The sequence below is a fragment of the Dreissena polymorpha genome, chromosome 2 (assembly GCF_020536995.1).
Source record: "Dreissena polymorpha isolate Duluth1 chromosome 2, UMN_Dpol_1.0, whole genome shotgun sequence".
In the NCBI taxonomy this organism is placed as follows: Eukaryota; Metazoa; Mollusca; class Bivalvia; order Myida; family Dreissenidae; genus Dreissena; species Dreissena polymorpha.
The window spans coordinates 105,690,658-105,712,331 of NC_068356.1; the positions used below are offsets into that span (position 1 = coordinate 105,690,658).

The 21,674-nt window shown below is 33.1% G+C and overlaps 2 protein-coding genes across 4 annotated transcripts in view; both read right to left on the bottom strand.

The window, feature by feature from the left end:
• Positions 1-2,013: 2,013 nt before the first annotated feature.
• LOC127868377 (cardioacceleratory peptide receptor-like) overlaps positions 2,014-21,674 on the bottom strand; it is a 176,914-nt gene continuing 157,253 nt past the window's right edge. The window contains exon 8 of one of the 3 annotated variants that reach the window (XR_008044102.1): positions 2,014-2,577. The gene's annotated coding sequence lies outside the window, so the exon portion shown is untranslated. Of the gene's footprint in view, positions 2,578-4,878; positions 4,959-21,674 lie in introns of those variants that run through there. The other 2 variants (XR_008044101.1, XR_008044100.1) reach the window with 2 other exon arrangements.
• Positions 4,879-10,589, bottom strand: LOC127868378 (cardioacceleratory peptide receptor-like). The gene is made up of 7 exons (XM_052410097.1): positions 10,089-10,589; positions 8,360-8,501; positions 7,770-7,973; positions 7,369-7,502; positions 6,914-7,064; positions 6,406-6,501; positions 4,879-5,429 (listed from the first exon to the last, which is right to left on the bottom strand). The coding sequence occupies exons 1-7, from the start codon at positions 10,188-10,190 to the stop codon at positions 5,194-5,196; spliced, it is 1,065 nt and encodes a 354-aa protein (XP_052266057.1). The 5' UTR covers positions 10,191-10,589; the 3' UTR covers positions 4,879-5,193.

The following is a 21,674-nucleotide window of genomic DNA, read 5'->3' on the forward strand; positions in this document are numbered from 1 at the left end:
TTAAACAAAACATTACGTGTCTGCCTTTCTTAGTGTCTGTATCCGCTTTCGTACGCACATAAATGCGTTACGGCTCGTCACTTTTCTATGAAATAGTTGTACGAACGCAATTATGAAAAGTTGTACACCTACAATTGGGTGCAGGAATTCTTTAAACATGTATGTTATACATATTTTACCTTAATTCTACAAATTAAACTCTTCTACGAAATTTTAGCATACGGATCTATGTTTGTAACGCTCGCGTTCGACATGTATTTTAGGAGCAGTTATCACATAATTCGTGATAGGTAAAGAAACTGTAACTAAAAACCTTTCGCAATTGTTAAACATAATCTGTCTTCATTTACGTAAACTTAAAATTTAATCATTATAATTAAACACTTTCGATTACAATATTTCATTCGTCCGAAATCGGAAATATAAGATCAAATTTGTCACACTTGTAGACTAATGATGCGGGGAAACATACTTTTATTCAATATTTGAGGATCTTGCAATCAAATATATACATGTGCATGTAAATGATGTTTACAAGCAATTGCAAGATGGTATTCAAAAGTTTAAGTATGTTAGTGGCTTTCTTTCGAGCTATGGTGAAGATCATCTGAGTTCAGGGATGAAATAACTGCAGCAGTCAGCAGGCAGTGTCACGATGCTATCCGTAAACGTCCCGTGTCATAGAAGCGTCAGTGAAATACAACTGACATTTCCAACATCGCTCCTATGCATTATGCGTTACCTTGAACTCAAACATATATTAATCAACGTTTTAACACTCATAAAAACAATTTACCAATAAATGCCATACAGTAGTGTACACCAATATACAGCTTGTATTAGTGAATCATCATTTAAGTTACTGTTGGTAAGTAATGTACCATGTGGCATTGGCATGATGTGTATATTTGGTTGTTTAATGAAATAATACATTTGTTGTTATTATGTCTATTAGATTCATCCGTACGCACACAGACATGGAAGCAATGTTTCTGATTATTGCAGGCTACAATAACATTGCTATTTGATTTTATTGATTAACGTTACTCACAAATATGTGCAAAAACTATTACACAGTCACTGAACACATACACTAACATAACAGATAGCTTGTTCGTGTCTGTTACCAACTTCAAAATATCTTTTTAATAAATACGCATACCGTTTGAAAAACAAATGGTTACATAATCAAGGCTTTCATTATAACTTAACTGGGTTTCCGTAATATACCTTCGTATATTAAAATAGACTACGTCCCTGTGAATTAAGATATATGGCCTAAAAATGTTAAGCTTTACACATAGTGTTTTATTGCTTTATATTATCAAGTTACATTTCCTTACAAAGTGTCTCAGGTTACTGTCTTGACGAAAACGACTCCATCGGTTTGCTTTTAAAATAAACCTTAATAATGGAACGTCAAACTTAACGATGCGCACACACATGAAACATTATTATTCCTTATTATTCATTAAGTAAGTTATTATTTTTTGCATTAACTTATGCATGTGCTATTCTGTAAACAGAATCCGACAAACTTAGTAAGTAGAAGATTTAAAATACTACTTACTTTTCTTAGATCAACATTTAGCCAGATATTTACCTTCCTGAAAGCATAGCTGTCTGATTCATTTTTGGAATCATCAAGGCGCTGATCGTTCACCATTACAGACTGATTTCTGCTACCATAGGCAGCCGTGTTTAACATTAAATGTCTTGAACGCGGTGAGGATGATACACTATTGGACGCTATCATAGTGTTTGTGTCCAACTTTGTCACAATGAAAGTGATCTATTTATTGTAGTCTAGTCTATTTTTCTGTGTGTGCTTTAACCATAAAATAGTTCATAATATGATATCGTTTGCCCTACCTGTGTGTGCACTATATGTATGCGTTCTCTATACATGAAGCAACGTGTTGATCTCAAGTAAACAGGATCTACACACTGACTCAACACTGTGACTACAGGTGTACCACGAAATGCATTAAATATAACAAAATATTGTTCTGTTCGAAATATTTAATTTGTTTTACTTGTGCTACTTATATATACTTTAACATAGGATACATAGATACACATACACAATATGATCATTTACGAATATTCAGAGGAAGTTTGCGTTATCTAGAGCTGAAAATGCCAACTAAGCTAATAATGACATAACTAAATTAATTTATCAAATCAAACTACCAGACGAACCATAGCATACACTTAGAAAATCTAACAGTTCGCTAAGAAATGTAATAATAATATACTACTATTCGGCATTTATCATTCAATAACAAGTACAACAGTTTTGTATAAATACTTAGATTGTAAGGAATTTATTTTCGAGTACGTTTGAAGTCGTTTGCTAAATTTACATATGTAGTTATTAAAGCCAATCATTAACTAGTTAATTGCTTTATGCGATCATATCTTATCTATAGCAGTTGATGCATTTAATTTATTTTTTCGTCTGTGTCGGTTTTCAGAATAAGAAAGACCTGAATTAATTTAAGTCCTATGAATATGCATGTTGTGTGCGCACAAAACACTGCAAAGCTTAACTGTAGCAAAAACAGATTTTTAAGCCTAGGAGAAGATACAAGTACAAAATGGCAGGGTTCGACACTTAGGCACGTCCGACAGACATTGTCTAGTAAGATCGGTGGTCGGGCTTGTAAAACTGCGGGCTAGCTTGTCCGACTGGTCGTACATAAATTAAAAAAAAAATCTATACTGATTCATATAACTATAAATAACTGCTGTGAAAACCTTTACTTTTAATGTTTAAAATTACTCTTGTATCCGTTATTTACATTAAAACAAAACTAGTATATTTAAATAAACGCGCAGCATTCACATGATTCATCGCTATTTTTAGACGCAAAGGAGAGCTTCCTGCAGAAATTGCTTGTTTCAATTGGTCAAGTTGTCATGAATATTAATGATTTTCTGCAGTGTCTTTAAACTGTAGAGCATGATTTTACGACTTCTATCAAAAATCAGTATCGTCAATGTAAACATTTTTGCGTAGCAGACAAGATAATGTAATTTAAAGAATGGCTTTGTTCAAGTTCGTATTTTTGTCCGACAAATCAGTAAATAAAAAAGAATCCGACGCTTAACTGACACGAAACGTAAATATGAAGAAACACGAAAACGTCAATTTTATCCTAGATGGAAAATCGAGTCAGTTCCCATGGCTTGAATTTGACGAAGAAAAGCAAAAAAAGGGTTATTTTATTGTTTTACTCTATGCATAAAAAAATCTGGTGTTCACTGATTATTTACTGATAAATCCTGATTAAACAGTTACATGACACAATTGTGTTTATTTGCTATGTCATTTATGGTCTAGTAGACATCAGGCTCGGGCTAGTACATTTTAAGAGAAGCTGGTCCGACGGTCTTGCTGTAAAAAAAGTTAATGTCGAACCCTGAATGGTTCCAAAAGAAAGAGTTATCACAGCAAGTCATAACCAGTCTGAAAGCGTTCAATGCTGAAAAAGATTTGTATTACATTTAGAGTTAAATTTAAAACAAACGAATATCATTTGTTAATACAAGTTTGCCATTCAATCTTAGTTTATATAATGCTTAATTACCTTTAAGTCGACTCATATGATCCATTATGGCCCCTTGTTGTAATGACACTCTTTGTTATTTGAAAGTAGTAGTCGTGATATTCGTTGACATTGTTAGTTCATAAATATAGTTTGTGTTTGAATCCAAACAAGCGCGTTGAAATGTATAGTTTAATTAAGGGATACGAGTACATTTAGATTAAAAGACATTAACTAAAATAATAAACACAATTCATTTTGCAAACTAGCATTATGTTTGCAGACATATTATTACAACTAAAACAATTATAGTATGCGTTGACATTAAATCAGTTGCGGAACATATTGAAAATACATAAACAGATATCAACGTTTTCCTCACTTATTTAAGAGCATATTAAACAATAAGAAAATAATGTTTATAATAAGAATTCAATACTGCTCCAGCAGCTGGAGTTTCACTTCTTATATTGATATACCATTCTTATTTAAATGTAAAATTTGAGTCGATTGCTTTCATACGATATGATTTGGGTTTATTAAAGATTTATTAAGATACTTTGAACATAACATGTGAATTATGTCGATGGAAAATTTGATAAGAAAACAATTTACTAAAACTTATGTATGCATTCTTCTCTATCGATAATCGTTTTGCATTTAAGAATTAAGCACGTGCAACCAGGTCAATCAATTTGTAAATGGTTTTGAATGATAAAGAATGTGCATTAGAGTGTCCATAAGGTACTTAAACATATATAATAGACAGAGCAGGATGATAGTAATACTGAAAGGAAAGACGAAGAACAGTAGCGGAAGGACACTCGAAAGCGTCAAATATGGTAAGTTTTTTTGGCAGTGAATGTATTATGTGAAACGTATTGACAAGACGATAAATGGCTGGATATTAAGAATTATAGTTCAGGTATTCACATATAAAAAGAAAGTAGTAAGTTGAAAACACGGTATATTTCCATGCAGGTGATTCCTAAGAAATTCTTAGTGATGCCAATGTTGAACAAAATGTTTGAACTTCTCAACATGAGTCAAACAACTGCCTAAAAATAAGGGATCTGTACTAAAGGCTACTTGCTTGAAAATATGACCAAATCTTGTTCCATTATTAAACAATAATAAATTAGTAGATTGTGTGAAATTTCTGATGATTAATACTTAAAAAAAAATGACAATTAAGATGTTGATGCAATTCTGGCACGTGTACAGCTTTTGAGATAAATGATGATTCACTAATGTCTGAATTACAGGTAACAATTCGTCATTTCGCAGGTCGTTGAGGTTTTGTGGTTTTAGTGAATGAGACTTGAGATGCTTTTGAGATTAATTTTATTACGCATTTTGTGAAAGGGAACACGTCTGTATTTCTGTCTTCTTGTTGAAAGTTTTGACCTGTTTAAGTTTGTTTAGTAGAGACGTTCGATAAAACAATTTAGCGTCGACTGAACATAGTGTTGCTGCTCCTTTGTGCTCCTTTTTACTGGTTAATTATCAAAATATACTTTTGAGTAATTACGTTTTTTTCGATGCAGGTATTTTAATGTCACTTATCTCAGTAACGCCGTTTTGTTGTTCAAGTCTGTGCTTTTACGCAAAGTGCCGAACCAGTTTTTAACGATATCATTATTCATAATGTGGTTTTCGTTGTTTCGATACTTTCATAACATCTTGTCGCTTTCGAAGACTTTGGCGACCCGCATGGCAACAATTGCTTGCTGAACAACAAGAATATAATTGGATTGCACGCACTGTTGAGTGGATATAAGCGCTGCAGGACCATATAGTAGCGACGGTCAAGCTCATTTATGCCGTATAAGTCCATAGTGCTGAACACTGTAGCCGGCAGCCAGCAAATGAAGAACGCTGAAATAGTTTATGAACAAATGTATTGTGGTTTTAACGCTCAGCATTGTGTTAGTTAAATTAGGAACCAGACCAAATAACTTTAGTTTGAGGCCAGTGCAGTAAGATTTTTTATCCCATCATCTGACGTGCATTGTCGAAATAAACCACTGTGGAATATATTTTCCTTTATTTTTACAATGCTGAAATTTAGCTCTCTCACGCGGCGGACTACTTTTTTGAATGACGTAACCTATCACGGTCCAGAAGGTCGCCATAGTTTCTTGTAAAATTGAAGCAGATTCAACAATACTTTCAATTTGATACCAAAATGTCATATATTTTAAACAAAAAAATCAACATAAACAGCAAAAACATTTTTTTTTACAAATATTTAAAGCTCATGACGTCATTATTACAAGTCAAACGACAAAAGTCATATTCTTTATTAGTGCAGTTCTATTTTCCTATTCTATTTTTAAAGAAATAATTGATGACTTAGAACATGTATGGAGTAAATCGAAAACTCTGTTGGTGCCGAATAAAACGAGGTTTCGCAAAGGCTCGTGGTTCAGATTTTCTAAGCCTCGCAAAATAAACTTCGCTTCAATCGGCACCGACTTAGTATTCTATCTATCCTTATGAAGGCGGAAGGTGAGCAGAGTCAATATAACATTCGGTACATAGTAGCTATACAAACATGTTTCACTCGGCTGCCTTAACGTAATGCCAACTTGATTATTTATTATGTGTTTTCGAAATCAAGAATAGCATGGATTTTGCATGATTCATCACAGATCAACTTGTAATAAATAACAATACAAAACAAATTAAAAAAATACGATACCTGCTTTTTTCAAAATACTATTCGCCAAAGTAAATTATATATGTCAAACACTTTGCTGTAAATGTTTTGAAAAACAAATAGTATGGCTGAAAAAAGCTGTTAAAATGTCAGTAAAACTGACGGATTAAATCATATAAGAAAATTACTTACTAAGGCATATTATCAAAGTCATCTTTATTGTTGTTATTCTGGCTTTTGGTAGTAAACCCTCGTTCATGGATTTTTGACGTGACGGGAAAGTTGATTCTGTAATTAAACACACATATATTTCAGTCCGATGTAGCAACTTCTTCGTTCACGAGATATCCACTTTGTATGCAGTGTGAATCTGATCAATACAGACGGCATTACATGTAACAGTTAGTACTGATAAAAACCGAGCATTCTAAACGGTTTAAATATACCAATCTAAATCAATTATTTTCAAATTAATGTATTACAGTTACAATAACAAATTTTGCAAGCAAATAGAAAAACATGCAATCATTATGATTATTTTAAATATAGTAATCGATGAAAATAAATTAAATTCGTAAGACAGTTTATTCTCATTTAAAGGTGTAATATGTAGATTAATGAAAATGATTAACGTTTTGTACATTAAACATATGTACACTGCGTTTAAATAAATATATAATAATTTTGAATATGTGTATACCTTTTAGCGTAGTGTTCATTTCAGTAATTTCCGTGAGATTTCCTCTTTTCCGCCAATGATTCCATACGACAACCGAGATGCCGACATAACAAACGGAGACAGCTAGGAATGGGATGAAAAACACAAGCAGCAGTGTGATCCAGACATATAGCTGAAATAACATAATCGACACACATTTATAACAATACCTTCATTTATTAAAGTATTGCGAGCATTTTAATTGTGTTGCATTGACAAGCGATCGTTACGATGTTTTCATTTTTGAAACCGTTTCATTAATTGCAACTTTGTTCGTGTGTTTGTTTCAGACTTTACTTAAATTTACAGACGAAAACTATCGGGAATTAATTGTATGAAAGCAAAAAGCACATAGCTTTATTGGCATATAAGTTTATTTTTTCTCCTTAACAGTATGGTCCTCGATAACTTAATAATTAAGATAAAGGGTAAAACACCTGCCACCCAATGTAGGTTTTGAAATCAACGGAACAGTGGTATGAAGCTATGCCAATGTACGGGAAAGTCCATACAGGAATCAGAAGGGCAATTATCCATGAGCCGATAATTATGGCTTTGTATGGCCGGTACCCTGCAATGTTGAAAGTTTAAAGATAATTTCTCCGCAAAATCACACATTCAGTCATGAGAATTGTATTCACGTTATGGGTGTTAATTGTCTTCATAAAATGACAATATCCATTGATTCAAGAATACACTATCAAAAAGGAATAAACAGTTGGCAGTAAAGTTATAAAATCATTAATACAACTAACTTAATAATATCGCACGATTGTTTCGAAGCTACAATTTTTATTACATATTTTTTATTAAAGTATGTGTTATCTTTCCAGTGTACCTCCGGTTATTGCCCTCAATGGATACCGTACAGCCAAGTATCGGTCCACGCTCATTCCGATGAGAAGGTTGTTAGACACAATTAGGACCACAAACGTAGAATACTGCCAAATGCGACACATGACGTCACCCAAGTACCACTCATTTCGCAGAATACCGTAGAATATCCCCTCGCAAAATACGCATACTATGCCAACACAAAGGTCTGAAATATATGCATTACTAGAAAGTCCAATATTTAATTTCGTAAGAACAGTAGTAGTATGCGAGTCAATGTTTAAGTGAGCGATCAGTATGTTTATGAATCGCGTTTTGGGTGGTTTTTGCTGGGTTTTTAAGTTGTTGTTGTTTTGTAACAGGTTTGTAATGGTAACTATTGGTATTCCTCATATTTATTTACACGTTAGCATTTAATAATGACATCCATCTAAACTGCAATGCACTATGTAATATTCAGTCAACACACTCGTGACTAATCACTTACCATTCAAACGCTAAATTTGTTATTCTAATATGATGTAAATGAAAGGCAAATGCAACTGATTTATATACGGTACTTAAAATAAACGTTTCCGTCAAAAAGAAGTTTACCAGCAATTGCAATATGTAATATGAAGAAGTGAAGCCTGTTGTTGTCTTTCTGTCGAGCTATGATAAAGATGACCAGACCGTTGAGGGAGATTATAACTGCCGCCATCAGCAGACATACCACAGAGATGGCAACGTACGTTCCCTGCAAACGTAATATGTTAAATACAATTGGCATCATTTACTTAACCAATATCATGTATTGTTTTGGAATAACCCGCACCTTAGCTATCTAATCATTACTAAAAGAAATTCGAAGAACAACAAAATGAAGTGCAGACAATTGTCATGATAATCGTTTAATAAAACAACATGTTCAAAGTTTCGATAAGTTTCGTTCGTTTCACGATAAGTTTCGTTCGTTTCACAATTGGCAAATAAATTTACGGATATGTTATATTGTGTAATTACTCCATTTACAAGTTAACACTTTGTTTCAGGTTTTTTTTATTGAATATCAACCGCCAAATTGTTGTTTTAATGTTTGTTTGCAACACTATGCGATGCAATTTCTTTGATAAATATTACCTTGACGTTTGAATACTCAGTGAGCAGTGACTGTTCCTAAATACGCACACAACTTAAAGCGATACTTTTCAGTCAGCGGTTTTCGTAAAATGAAGCCAAGTACTGATGATGCCATGGCTCATTCGATACGTTGTTAAATAACCAGATCAAGAGGAATTATGGCGTATGATAAAACCTGACGTTAGATATTATAATGTTGTAACACTATCTGTGAAACATTAATCAACAGTTTGTAACTATTATAACAAAATACATTTGCTCATGTTAGTTTTGACTATCATAACAATAATGTTCATCTGATAATGTCAAATATGTTTTGTTTGTTTTGCTTAGGTGAATAATAATAAATAAAATACACTTAGATAATAAATTATACATAAAATCGCAGTATATTCTATCGATAAGCAATTGAGCATCACATTCTATACGGTTTATGTATTTGCATAATATGTCATACATACTTATTGCACATTTAGTTTATTATAAAATACATATACGAAGTCAGATGAACGTTGTTGTATGCAATCATACTAAAAGTATATTTTCTTTTGGTACAACAGTATTGGCCAGACTGCAATAAAATAAATTGTGTTTTAATAGATGCAGTTAATGGTAGGAATAGCATAAACTGTTTATATATCGCATGTTGTAATTAATCGGTTATTTCATGGAATATTAAAGATGTAATTTTTCCATATAAAATATGTATTGAATAATAACCTATTGTTATCTATATCCTAAATACAATATAAATGTGTTATTTATTCCAGATGGTTAAACCATTACGTATATAATATGATAAATATAATATTTACGCTTGCACGCTATTAATTTGTACTTGAAGTTTAAGAAGGACGAAACAAATAAAATCAAGAACAAATTCTTGTTTTATTTCCAGGTTTAAAACTCTTATGTAAAATATCCAGTTTAATACACTTTACCTATTTTTTTTTAATGATATAATCCAGTTATTAAACCATTGTTAGAGTCAACCAAGGTTTCTTTTGTCCACGAACGCACTGATTTTAATCAGTTTAATTAAAACTGCCACTCGATGGCGTTAATAATATTATTTATATTTTTAGTCTTTATTTACGTTAATATCGTTTTGGCACAAGACTTACGCAAAATAATACATGTTTAGTTAAATAAATGTTAACAACGAATTTTAACAGACTATATTTTTGTAAACAAGCATACTTACAGAAAAATCAGGCTTAACGATCGTGCTTTGATCCACATTCGAGCGGTTAGACTCCATTATTACGATCGCGCTTTGATTTACATTCGAGCGGTTATACTCCATTATTATCGTTGTTGTTCTTTCAAACGCTGTTTTACAAATGGATAAATACACGTTATTTCCCTGCTTGAAGCTTCCTTTGTCAAAACTATGCAAAAACTATTCTTGTTCCGAGTGTCACATAATTTACACGACCCACATCATATAGCTTAACATATTTAGAAAATGTTAGTTTTCCTTCGCTTTTGTAAAAGCTTTGAATATTTCGAAACAAGCGTTTTTCTTTGTTGCAGTGTATTATTCACGTTATTCAAACTGCTTAAAGCTTGAAGACATTCACAGCACAATAACGTCTTGCCAACAGGTCTTGAAGTTCCCAAAGACTTCGAGTATCGAAGATCAGCGCGCCTAGCGTGTTTCTAAAGCAGCCAGCTACAATCGGCTTTCCGTATGCTTGCTATCTTGCGTTACGCTAAAGCGTGATACCGAACTTATATTTTATACTTTTTATTTAAATCCGCCACTCGCCGTTGTACGGCCGTTGGCAAATTATTTGATTATTATTGTCGGGGAATGATGCAAATATGGTTGAACTATAATGGTGAATGTATATAACAGGCACCTTTGATTGCTATGTGTGATATGTTAAGGTCTGTTAGCCTTTTTCCTTTTCAAAATTACGTTTTAATGCGTATTGCAAGCAAATAAATTGTTTTTATTTTGAAGAATAAAACCTTTCCAGACTATGCTTTAATATCACGTGCTTTGAAAACATAACTGTAAGGTCAATAGCAGCAAACACTTCATTGTTGATCGCTGAGCCGGACACAAGATGCAAAATGTGTAATATCAACAGAAATTAATGTGATACATCCAATATAAAACATTTAAACAGTGTTCACCGCCTGTAATATACCCTGTACAAGTGGTTGTGTAAAATAAAATGACGCGTCCCATACTATTGGTTCCCCATTATTTAAATTTAGTGATGGCAAACTTATTCGAATATTCGAATATTCGATTGAATGGCCAGTATTCGAATATCAAAATTGATATTCGCATATTCGCATTTTTTTTCCAAACGTAATTGCCCTTATATTAAATGACCTGCGAGCCGCTTACTTATTGGGTTTGATGTGACGTTCTTCGTGTCAAACTGCGGCCCGTATCAGCGTTGGTGTACGGAACAAACACCCTCCGGAAGAAACACCCTTCCCTAAAAACAGCATAGCGGAAGAAACCCCCTTTCACATTTTGCATACGCGGAAGAAACACCCTCAATAGTTTGCATAATGCGGAATAAACCCCCTTTAATATCGGAACAAACCCCCTTTCCATATTGTACTAACAGTTAAAATCACAGGTAATAAGCGTCTACGCTTGTATTTGTGGTTCGTTTATTCGATAGCGTTTGTTTTAATTAGTGTTTGTTTTTTAGAAAAGGTGTCACACTCAACCCCAGATATTTTATTCATTTGATCAAATGTTAATATTAAAGGCTATAAAAAAAGTTAAGCATCCATTCAGAATTTCCTGACTAATAACGTACCACTTCGCCATGTCCTAAATCCTAACACGATTTACGCCGGGTTTATAATTCAGAAACACAATATTTCTGACTGGATATTCCAAATTATGAAATGAGCACAACCGCTTATTTTCAATCACAAAAACCATAACAAACTATGATATGAAACGATGCGTGACGTAACTGTTGTAAAACTCCATCAGTCAGCTATAAAATAGAAGTTTATGGGAATCTTACACACATACTTTAAGCTTAATGGTGTACACCAATTTTGTAAACGTGATTTTCTGCGATACGATCTCAAAACGTCCCCAAGCAGAACTCAATACATGTGAATATGGAAAACATATTAACGCTGATCAACACTTCATATCTAGAGGCGAAATACAGCAAACTGTAAAATAAACTGAATGGTTGATTGGTTTCGTGTAATGAATTCATGCAGTCAACACACGCAAACACTTCTTTATTACCCAGAGGACTGACTGGCTGGCTGGCTGACTGACTGACTGGCTGACTGGCTGACTGACTGACTGTCTGACTGAGTGACTGGCTGGCTGACTGTCTGACTGGCTGACTGTCTGACTGACTGACTGACTGACTGACTGACTTACAATTTGTAATATTGTTTACTTTCAATAAAATGTGTCTGAAAAAATATGTAAAAAAGCGACCGATGGTAACATGGTCTACAGCTATTTCCTTTTACGTAAAATCATGGTTTCTATTTAACTGAGCGTAACTGAAAGGTAACTGAAAACATTGCTAATGTGTTGATACAATTGCAACACATATATATATACAAGGCATGTTTATGAGTGCATGGCAATTTACACATACGGATACGAACAGAAAGAAATCATCACTAGCAATCATTATATAAAGAGATGCCAACAGTTGTTTGTTTCTTGAAATTTATGAAACAAAAATGTGTGTCCATATACATAATCGTTGAATGAAAAGACATTATTTGAGTATATTAAAACTGTTCTGGAAGTAATAAGTGAGTGAGGATAAATAATTTCCTTTAAACTTTGGGCTTTTTTTTAATGATAACTGTTGATGATGTTTTCAGAAGAATTTCAGACTGACTCTCAATGTACCTACTTTTGTTTTCAAAATGATCAATGCCCTATATTTTATATAGAACGGTACTTTAAGTTATGTAAATAGTAAGCTCACATACATAAATACAATAAAACCAGTATATATTTATCATAGCTTAGGATGTTTGCAGAGGAAATGATCAAATGTAGAAATGATGTTTTGTGATTTAAAGTTCTTGCAATACAAATACCATCTTTAATGAAAGGACTGACTGGGATTTGGTAGACGACAATATGCTTAGTCACGCAGCGCCAAAAAGTTTGTTTCTAATATAAATACATCAAATAAAACTATTTAAAGACGAGATATTTTTTATTCGTAGAACTATTAAGCACATATGTTTATGAAAGACAATACAAAAGTAGTCATGATATATACGACTTTCTTGTTGTATCACCATTTATGTTTGCATGATTGCTGTACATAATACTAATAATTCTCTAAAACATATATCAAACTTGGCCATTGCGAGACAACCTGATGCTTTGAACCCGCCATAAAAACGGCAATAACACTGCAGATATTGTCGGTCATTCAAGGCAGATTAAGGTGTGTTACAGGTGTGTATGGCCTTGTAATGAGTATTATTTATAGCCTCTACTTTGATCACACCGACTGTCGAAATTTCAATACATAATGTTCAAACACAAACCAATGTCATTACAACATACCATCGGGACTAGTCGCACGGGACATGACAACAAAACGGCTTCATTGAGGTACCAAACAACAGTCAAACATGCAACAAAAGCAGCTTCCAGAATTGAACAAAAGTAACATTTCAGTAGTATAAATAATGGATGTTACTAACTATTACTTAAATGAACGTTTATTGAGTTTTTATTTGCATTTTCATTAATTCAAATTTTCATGTTTTCTCATTGCTTTTTTAAATGTGGTGTGTGTTTGTGTTTTGTTCCTTTTGTATTGAGGCTCAGTGCTCTTTTCAACCGGATTTCTTTCAACTTTTTCAGGCGATAAACCCATCTTCTATCATTTTTGTGTTTCTGTGGTCGTTAACTGAAAGCTTCGTAATGGCTGTTTGTCTTTTTTTAATAGTGGAGTGTCATCTAAGCGGATTATGATTATCCCAAAACGTAAGTAAACAGCCCACAGTCTTGATGTCATTATGTTTTTCGCAGCAGATCGCATGCGTGTGTGTCAGCCTAATTAACGAGGCAATTGAACTTATTACTCAAACACGTATAAATATGCAAGGCAGTTTGGTTTCGAAAAAAATCTTAATTGCAATACTTCCTAGCTAGCGATTTAAGTATTAATAATATGTTTTGAAATATAAAAGGTACCTTTTTATTATATTCAAACGTTCAACTATATGGTTGTATTGACCGCTATTCAGAGTGTTTGCCAAATCATTCGAAGAACTGACCTACATGCACGCAGTGAAAACAATAAGGTTTGTATTATGTCTGAAAATATCCGCCCTCTATCGCTCACTAATATTGCTCCAAACTATGTTTTAATTAGCCGATCTTAAATGTAAAACCTGCGATGCATTATAACTTCTCTTAATCGGGATTTTACTGTCTGCTAGAAGCACATATTATCTTACGAATCGTAATATTTATTAACACTTTGTGTGGCCATGTGATGTGCGAGGAATAATATGACGCTTATAAGTTTATTAAATATCTTCACCCAATTTTGTTCCAATTATATTTCCGGATCTAATTTATTGTTGATCTTTTTTTACATTTTAATGATACTTACACTATGTAATAAATAAATATAACAGCAACGAATCGCTTGTTAGCAATGCCTTTTTTCAATGTTTACAGCAAGGCTATGAACACAAACACACGTAAACAAGCAAACAAGTGAATTATTAAATAGAGCGTGTGTATTATATTTTACATTAATATCATCTTGTACTTCTCTTATCAATATCAGCGTCTTTAAGGTTCATAGTTATAAATCTGTGAAGGATAGTCAACGTTTAATATAGATAAAATGATAAATTAGCAGGTTAAAATAAATGACAAATACTTTCAATAACGCTTGTCGAATATATGAAACAATTCATTATAAACAACTTGCATACCTCATACACAAGTATGTGAAATATCCTGTTTAATTGGTCACTTCAAAGCCCATACATTGACATTAAAATTGAAAATCGTCAAATATCACTATATTATATTTAACTTAAACTGTAATCCACATACAGTTGCTTTTCTTACCATTACAACTTTGTTATCCAAGAAAACCTTTCATACCACTCTGACAAAAACTAACTGCAGTTGCATTTGACAGCACACTCATGATCCAATAACCCCAAAACGGAATCTGCAATACCATTTATTCAACACTCAGCATATGTACAAGCTATATACGTGTGGCTATTTTACAAATAAGTTCACAGACATTTATGACTGAAAGCTATTGTCCACATTTTCATTCTTGCTCACGCCATCGTGTGTAACCATTTCACGTATATGACCGATTAACAATAGCAATGCACTATTGGCGTTGAATAATTAGAAAAATGATTATTAAAGCTCTTTTTACACGTGTTTCTTTTCTACATATTTCGTTCTCGCAATTTGCATACACAAATGCGCGCTATAAAACGTGTATTATTGTGTATATGACATCTCTCCTGGTACACCTTAATAACCTAGATAAATACCTTATGCCTAAAATATCAAACATTAAACATATATATTTCATTTATAATATTCAAAAGAATGTTTCAGTTCATGTTCAAGTGATGTGTTTTTGTTAAAAATGACTGCAAGGCATAACACATATACGGACTCATTACTAGCAATCTTTATATATTGAAACAACATACCTGGTGGTATAAAAAAGATTAAAGTACGTGTGCAAAATAACATTATTTAAGTTTTATAAAATTGAGTTGGATCTGGAGTTTCACTTCTTTACATTGGAAGTTATAAGTAAGTGAATCTTAATAATTTCTTTTAAACTAATGGCTTTTTAATGACAACGTGTTAGGATATTTTTAGAAGAATTTTAACCTGACTTTCAATGTTTCTACTATTGTTTTCAAATTGATCAAGGTCCTGTATTGGTTATCGAACGTTACTTTTTAATTCTGTGAATATAAGCTAACAAACATAAATATAATAAAATCAGTATATATATTTATCATCGATTTTAATGTCTGAAGCGGTAATGAACATGATGTTTTATATGTACATATAATTATTGTAATTTTTAATGAAAATACTGACTGGGATTTGGCAGACGACTGAAGGCTTTGCATCACGCAGTGCCGACAAAGAACAGTCATCTAAACATCTTACATGTATTGAGATGATGCGTATTCAATGTTTACTGTTTCTGCAGTTATTCGCTATTATAAATGCGTTATGGAATATGCAACTTTATTCAGAAGAATCGAATAAATAAAAAAAAGAACTTTGCAGTTATGCATGGTATTATTTAGTTGCATACACGCGTGTAATGCATTCGTTCTTTATGTATTGTTGTTACAGTTCCACACATTATTTGGATGTGACGCAAAGTTTGAAATTAAAGGTCAATGCTCAGTTTGTACGTGTTTAGTTTCCATTATTTCCAAATTCAATCTCAACTTGCGAGATTAAGTTGACCCGTTTTATTTATTTATTAGGTACTTGTGTTATCGGTAGATATATACATACAGACAAATACATCTTGAATTTGGATTGATTGCAAAGAAATCTGTGTTAGAACTTAACCATGCAATGTTGATTGATTGCAAAGATAAACTACACCCAAGTGATTGGGATACTTTAAAGTGAGTATGAACGATTTTTATATGGGTTAAATTGTAATATATTGATAAAAAAAAATGCAGCAAAGACAAGTTAGCGCTGGTTAAAGCTGGTTAAAGCCGACACATGTACACGTATTTGTTAGGAAACAAAATTGTGTCTTTGTGTCGTATGAACGAATCTGCACTGAAACTAAATTTAGATTCACATCGTACATGCATGATATACATACTGGCGAATTCGACTGTACCGACATTTTCGATTTCAGATTTAAATATCTGGCTTATTCCGAATTTTCCGACACATGTTCTTCTTAACTTTTATTTTAATTTATATAGCAATATATGTATAATAAGTTTTTTGCACATTTTATATGAATTCATAAATATTCGACAAAATCATGCATATTCTCTTTAAATTTATAGTAATACATTACAAACTAAATAACGCGATTTGTTCTATATCTCGTGCATGATTTGCTAGTTCTTTAGAGTAAATAGCTTAATATTATAACACATACACTTGCAATGAATACATACTTTGGAAGTAAATTATTGCATGATATGCAAACCTTTTTACTATTGTTGAATGGTTTTATTAAAAATAATATAACCAAAAGTATATGGAACTTTTTGTAATTTCTGTATTTTCTCCAAATGGAATGGAACATTTTCGCAAGAGCACACACTACTATACATATAATTTATGTTATCAGAAGACATTTTCCAAGTTATAAGGAGACATTATCCATGATATTAGAAGACATGATCCGTGTTATAAGAAGACATTATCCAGGTTATCAAGAGACGTGATCCGTGTTATTAGGACACATGATCCATGTTATCAGGAGACATGATTTATTTTATTAGGAGACATAATCCATGTTATAAGGAGACATGATCCATGTTATCAGAAATAAAGATCCATGTTATCAGGAGACATGACACATGTTATTAGGAGACATGACCCATGTTATGATGAGACATGATTCATGTCATCAAGAGACATTATCCATGTTATTAGGAGACATAATCCATGTTATCAGGAGACTTCATCCGTGTAATTTGTAGACATGATCCATATCATTAGGAAACATGATCCGTGTAATTAGGAGACAGGATCGATGTTATTAGGAGACATGATCCAGATTATTATAAGACATTGTGCATGCTATTAGGAGACATGATCGATGTTATTAGAAGACATGATCTTGATCTATGTTATCAGGAGACATAATCTATGTTATTAAGAGACATGATCCATGTTATCAGGAGACATGATTCATGGTATCAGGAGAAATGACCAATGTTATTATAAGACGTGATCCATGTTATCAGTTGACATAATCGATGTTATTAGGAGACATAATCCATGTTATCAGGAGACTTCATCCGTGTAATTTGTAGACATGATCCATATCATTAGGAAACATGATCCGTGTAATTAGGAGACAGGATCGATGTTATTAGGAGACATGATCCAGATTATTATAAGACATTGTGCATGCTATTAGGAGACATGATCGATGTTATTAGAAGACATGATCTTGATCTATGTTATCAGGAGACATAATCTATGTTATTAAGAGACATGATCCATGTTATCAGGAGACATGATTCATGGTATCAGGAGAAATGACCAATGTTATTATAAGACGTGATCCATGTTATCAGTTGACATAATCGATGTTATTAGGAGACAAAATCTATGCTATCAGGAGACATAATCCATGTTATCAGGAGACATGATCTTTGGTATCAGGAGACATGATCATTGGTATCAGAATACACGACCAATGTTATTAGGAGACATGATCCATGTGTTCAGGAGACATGTTCCATGCTATCAAAGAGACAAGATCCATTTTATTAGAAGAAACAACCCAAGTTATAAGGAGACATGATCCATGTTATTTGAAGACATGAGTCATAATATCAGGAGACATGATCCATGTTATTAGGAGACATAATCCATGTTATCAGGAGATATTATCCATGTTATTAAGAGACATGATCTATTTCATCAGGAGACATGATACAAATTATTTGGAGACATGATCCATGGTATCAGGAGACATGACCCATGTTATTAGGAGACATGACCTCTGTTATCAGGAGACATTATCCATGTTATCAGGAGACATGCTCCATGTTATTTGGAGACATGACCTATGTTATTAGAAGACATGCTTCATGTTATATGGAGGCATGGTCCAAGTTATCTGGAGACATGATCCATGTTATCATGAGACATGATCCATGTTATCAGGAGATATGATCCATGATATAAGGATGCATGATCCATGTTTTCAGGAGACATTATCCATTTTATAAGGAGTCATGATCCGTGTTATTAGGGGACATGATCCATTGTAACAGGAGACACGACCCATGTTATTAGGAGACATGATCCATGTTATCAGGTGATATGATCCTTGCTTTCAGGAGACATTATCTATGTTATAAGGAGTCATGATCCGTGTTATTAGAAGACATGATCTATGCTATCAGGAAACATTATCCAGGGTATAAGGAGACATGATCCATGCTATCAGGGGCATGATTCATGTTTTCAGGAGACATGATCTATGTTATCAGGTGACATGGTCCATTTTATTAGGAGACATGATCCATGTTTTACAAGACATGATCAATGTTATCAGGAAACATGATTCATGTTATCAGGAGACATGATCCATGTTATCAGGAGACATGATCCGTGTTATTAGGAAACATGAAACGTGCTATAAAGTGACATGATCTAAGTTATGAGGAGACATTATCTATATATCCAGGATACATGATCGATGTTATAAGGAGACATGATCTTTGTTATCAGGAGACATTATCCATCTTATTATGAGACATGATCCATGTTATCAGGAGACATGATCATTTGTTTCAAGATACATGACCAATGTTATTAGGAAACATGATCCATGTTATCAGGAGACATGTCCCATGCTATCAAAGATACATGATCCATGTTATTAGAAGAATTGACCCATGTTATTAGGAGACATGATCCATGTTATAAGGAGACATGATCCATGTTATTAGGAGACATAATCCATAATATCAGGAGACATGATCCATGTTATTAGGAGACATACTCCATGTTATCAGGAGATATTATCCATGCTATTAAGAGACATTATCTATTTTATCAGGAGACATGATGCATGTTATTTTGAGACATGATCCGTGGTATCAGGAGACATGACCCATGTTATTAGGAGACATGATCTTTATTATCAGGAGACATGATCCATGTTATCAGGAGACAAGCTCCATGTTATTAAGAGAAAAAATCCATGTTATCAGGAGACATAATCGATGTTATTAGGAGACATGATCCATGTTATCAGGAGACATAATCCATATTATTAGGAGACATGATCCGTGTTATTAGGAGACATGATCATTGGTATCAGGATACATGACCATTGGTATCAGAATACATGACCAATGTTATTACAGGACATGACCCATGTTATCAGGAGACATGTTCAATGCTAACAAAGAGACATGATCTATGTTATAAGAAGAAATGACACATTTTATAAGGAAACATGATCCATGTTATTAGGAAACATGATCCATATTATCAGGAGACATGATCCATGGTATAAGGAGACTTAATCCTAGTTATCAGGGGATATTATCCATGTTATTAAGAGATATTATCTATTTTATTAGGAGACATGATCCATGTTATTTGGAGACATGATCCATGGAAGCAGGAGACATGACCCATGCTATTTAAAGACATGATCCATGTTATCAGAAGACATTGATCCATGTTATTTGGAGACATAATCCATGTTATCGGAAAACATTATCCAGGGCATTAGGAGACATGATCCATGCTATCAGGGGCATGATTCATGTTATCAGGAGACATGATCTATGATATCAGATGACATGGTCCATGTCATTAGGAGACATGATCCATGTTTTTACAAGACATAATCCATGTTATTATGAGACATGATCCATGTTATCAGGAAACATGATCTATGTTATCAGGAGACATATCCATGTTATTAGGAGACAATATTCGTGTTATCAGACACATGATCCATGTTATCATGAGACATGATCTAAGTTATGAGTAGAAATTATTCATATATCCAGGATACATAATCGATGTTATTAGGAGACATGATCCATGTAATCAGGAGACATGATCCATGTCATCAGCAGAAATACTCCATGTTATTAGAAAACATGACCCATGTTATAAGGAAACTGCTCCATGTTATATGGAGATATGTTCCAAGTTATCAGGAAACATTTTCCATGTTATCACAAGACACGACTCATGTTATAAGAAGACATGATTCGTGTTATCAGGAGACATGATCCATGTTATTAAGAGACATGATCCATATTATTAGGACACATGATCTTTATACCCAGTAGACATGATCCATGTTATTAGAAGACATCACCCATGTCATAAGGAGAACTATTCCATTATATCAGGAGATATGATCCATGTCATCAGGAGACATGATCCATGTTATCAGGAGACATGATCCGCGTTATTAGGAGACATGATCCATGTTATAAGGAGACATCACCCATGTCATAAGGAGAACTGATCCATTATATCAGGAGATATGATCCATGTTATCAGGAGACATGATCCATGTTATCAGGAAACATGATCCGCGTTATTAGGAGAAATGATCCAGGTCATTGTGATATATTATACATGTTATTTAAAGACATGACCCGTGTTATTAGGAGATATTATCCATGTTATTAGGAGACATGGTCCATGTTATTAGGAGACATGATTTATGTTATCAGAAGACATTTTCCAAGTTATAAGGAGACATTATCCATGATATTAGTTTATGTTATCAGACATAATCGATGTTATAAGGAGACATGATCTATGTTATCAGGAGACATAATCCATGTTATTCGGAGACATGATTTATGTTATCAGAAGACATTTTACCAAGTTTTAAAGAGACATTATCCATGATATTAGGAGACATTATCCATGTTTATTGAAATATTTGGTATATTTTTGGAGAAATTTTGGTCAGATGTTTGGGGCAAAATCTTACTTTTTGTCATTTGCATACATTCTTTTGTTCATTGTTTGCAATTTGCAAACAACCTGTAAGAGGCTGTTTTGGGGGGCAATAAATGA

Bases quoted from the DNA above. Each gene is read 5' to 3' on its own strand.
- LOC127868378 (XM_052410097.1), bottom strand. From the start codon at position 10,190: ATGGAGTATAACCGCTCGAATGTAAATCAAAGCGCGATCGTAATAATG. The intron at 7,503-7,769 runs GTACACTGGAAA...TCAACATTGCAG, and splicing joins ATTGAGGGCAATAACCGGAG to GGTACCGGCCATACAAAGCC. The intron at 7,065-7,368 runs GTGTTTTACCCT...ATGTTATTTCAG, and splicing joins AAACCTACATTGGGTGGCAG to CTATATGTCTGGATCACACT.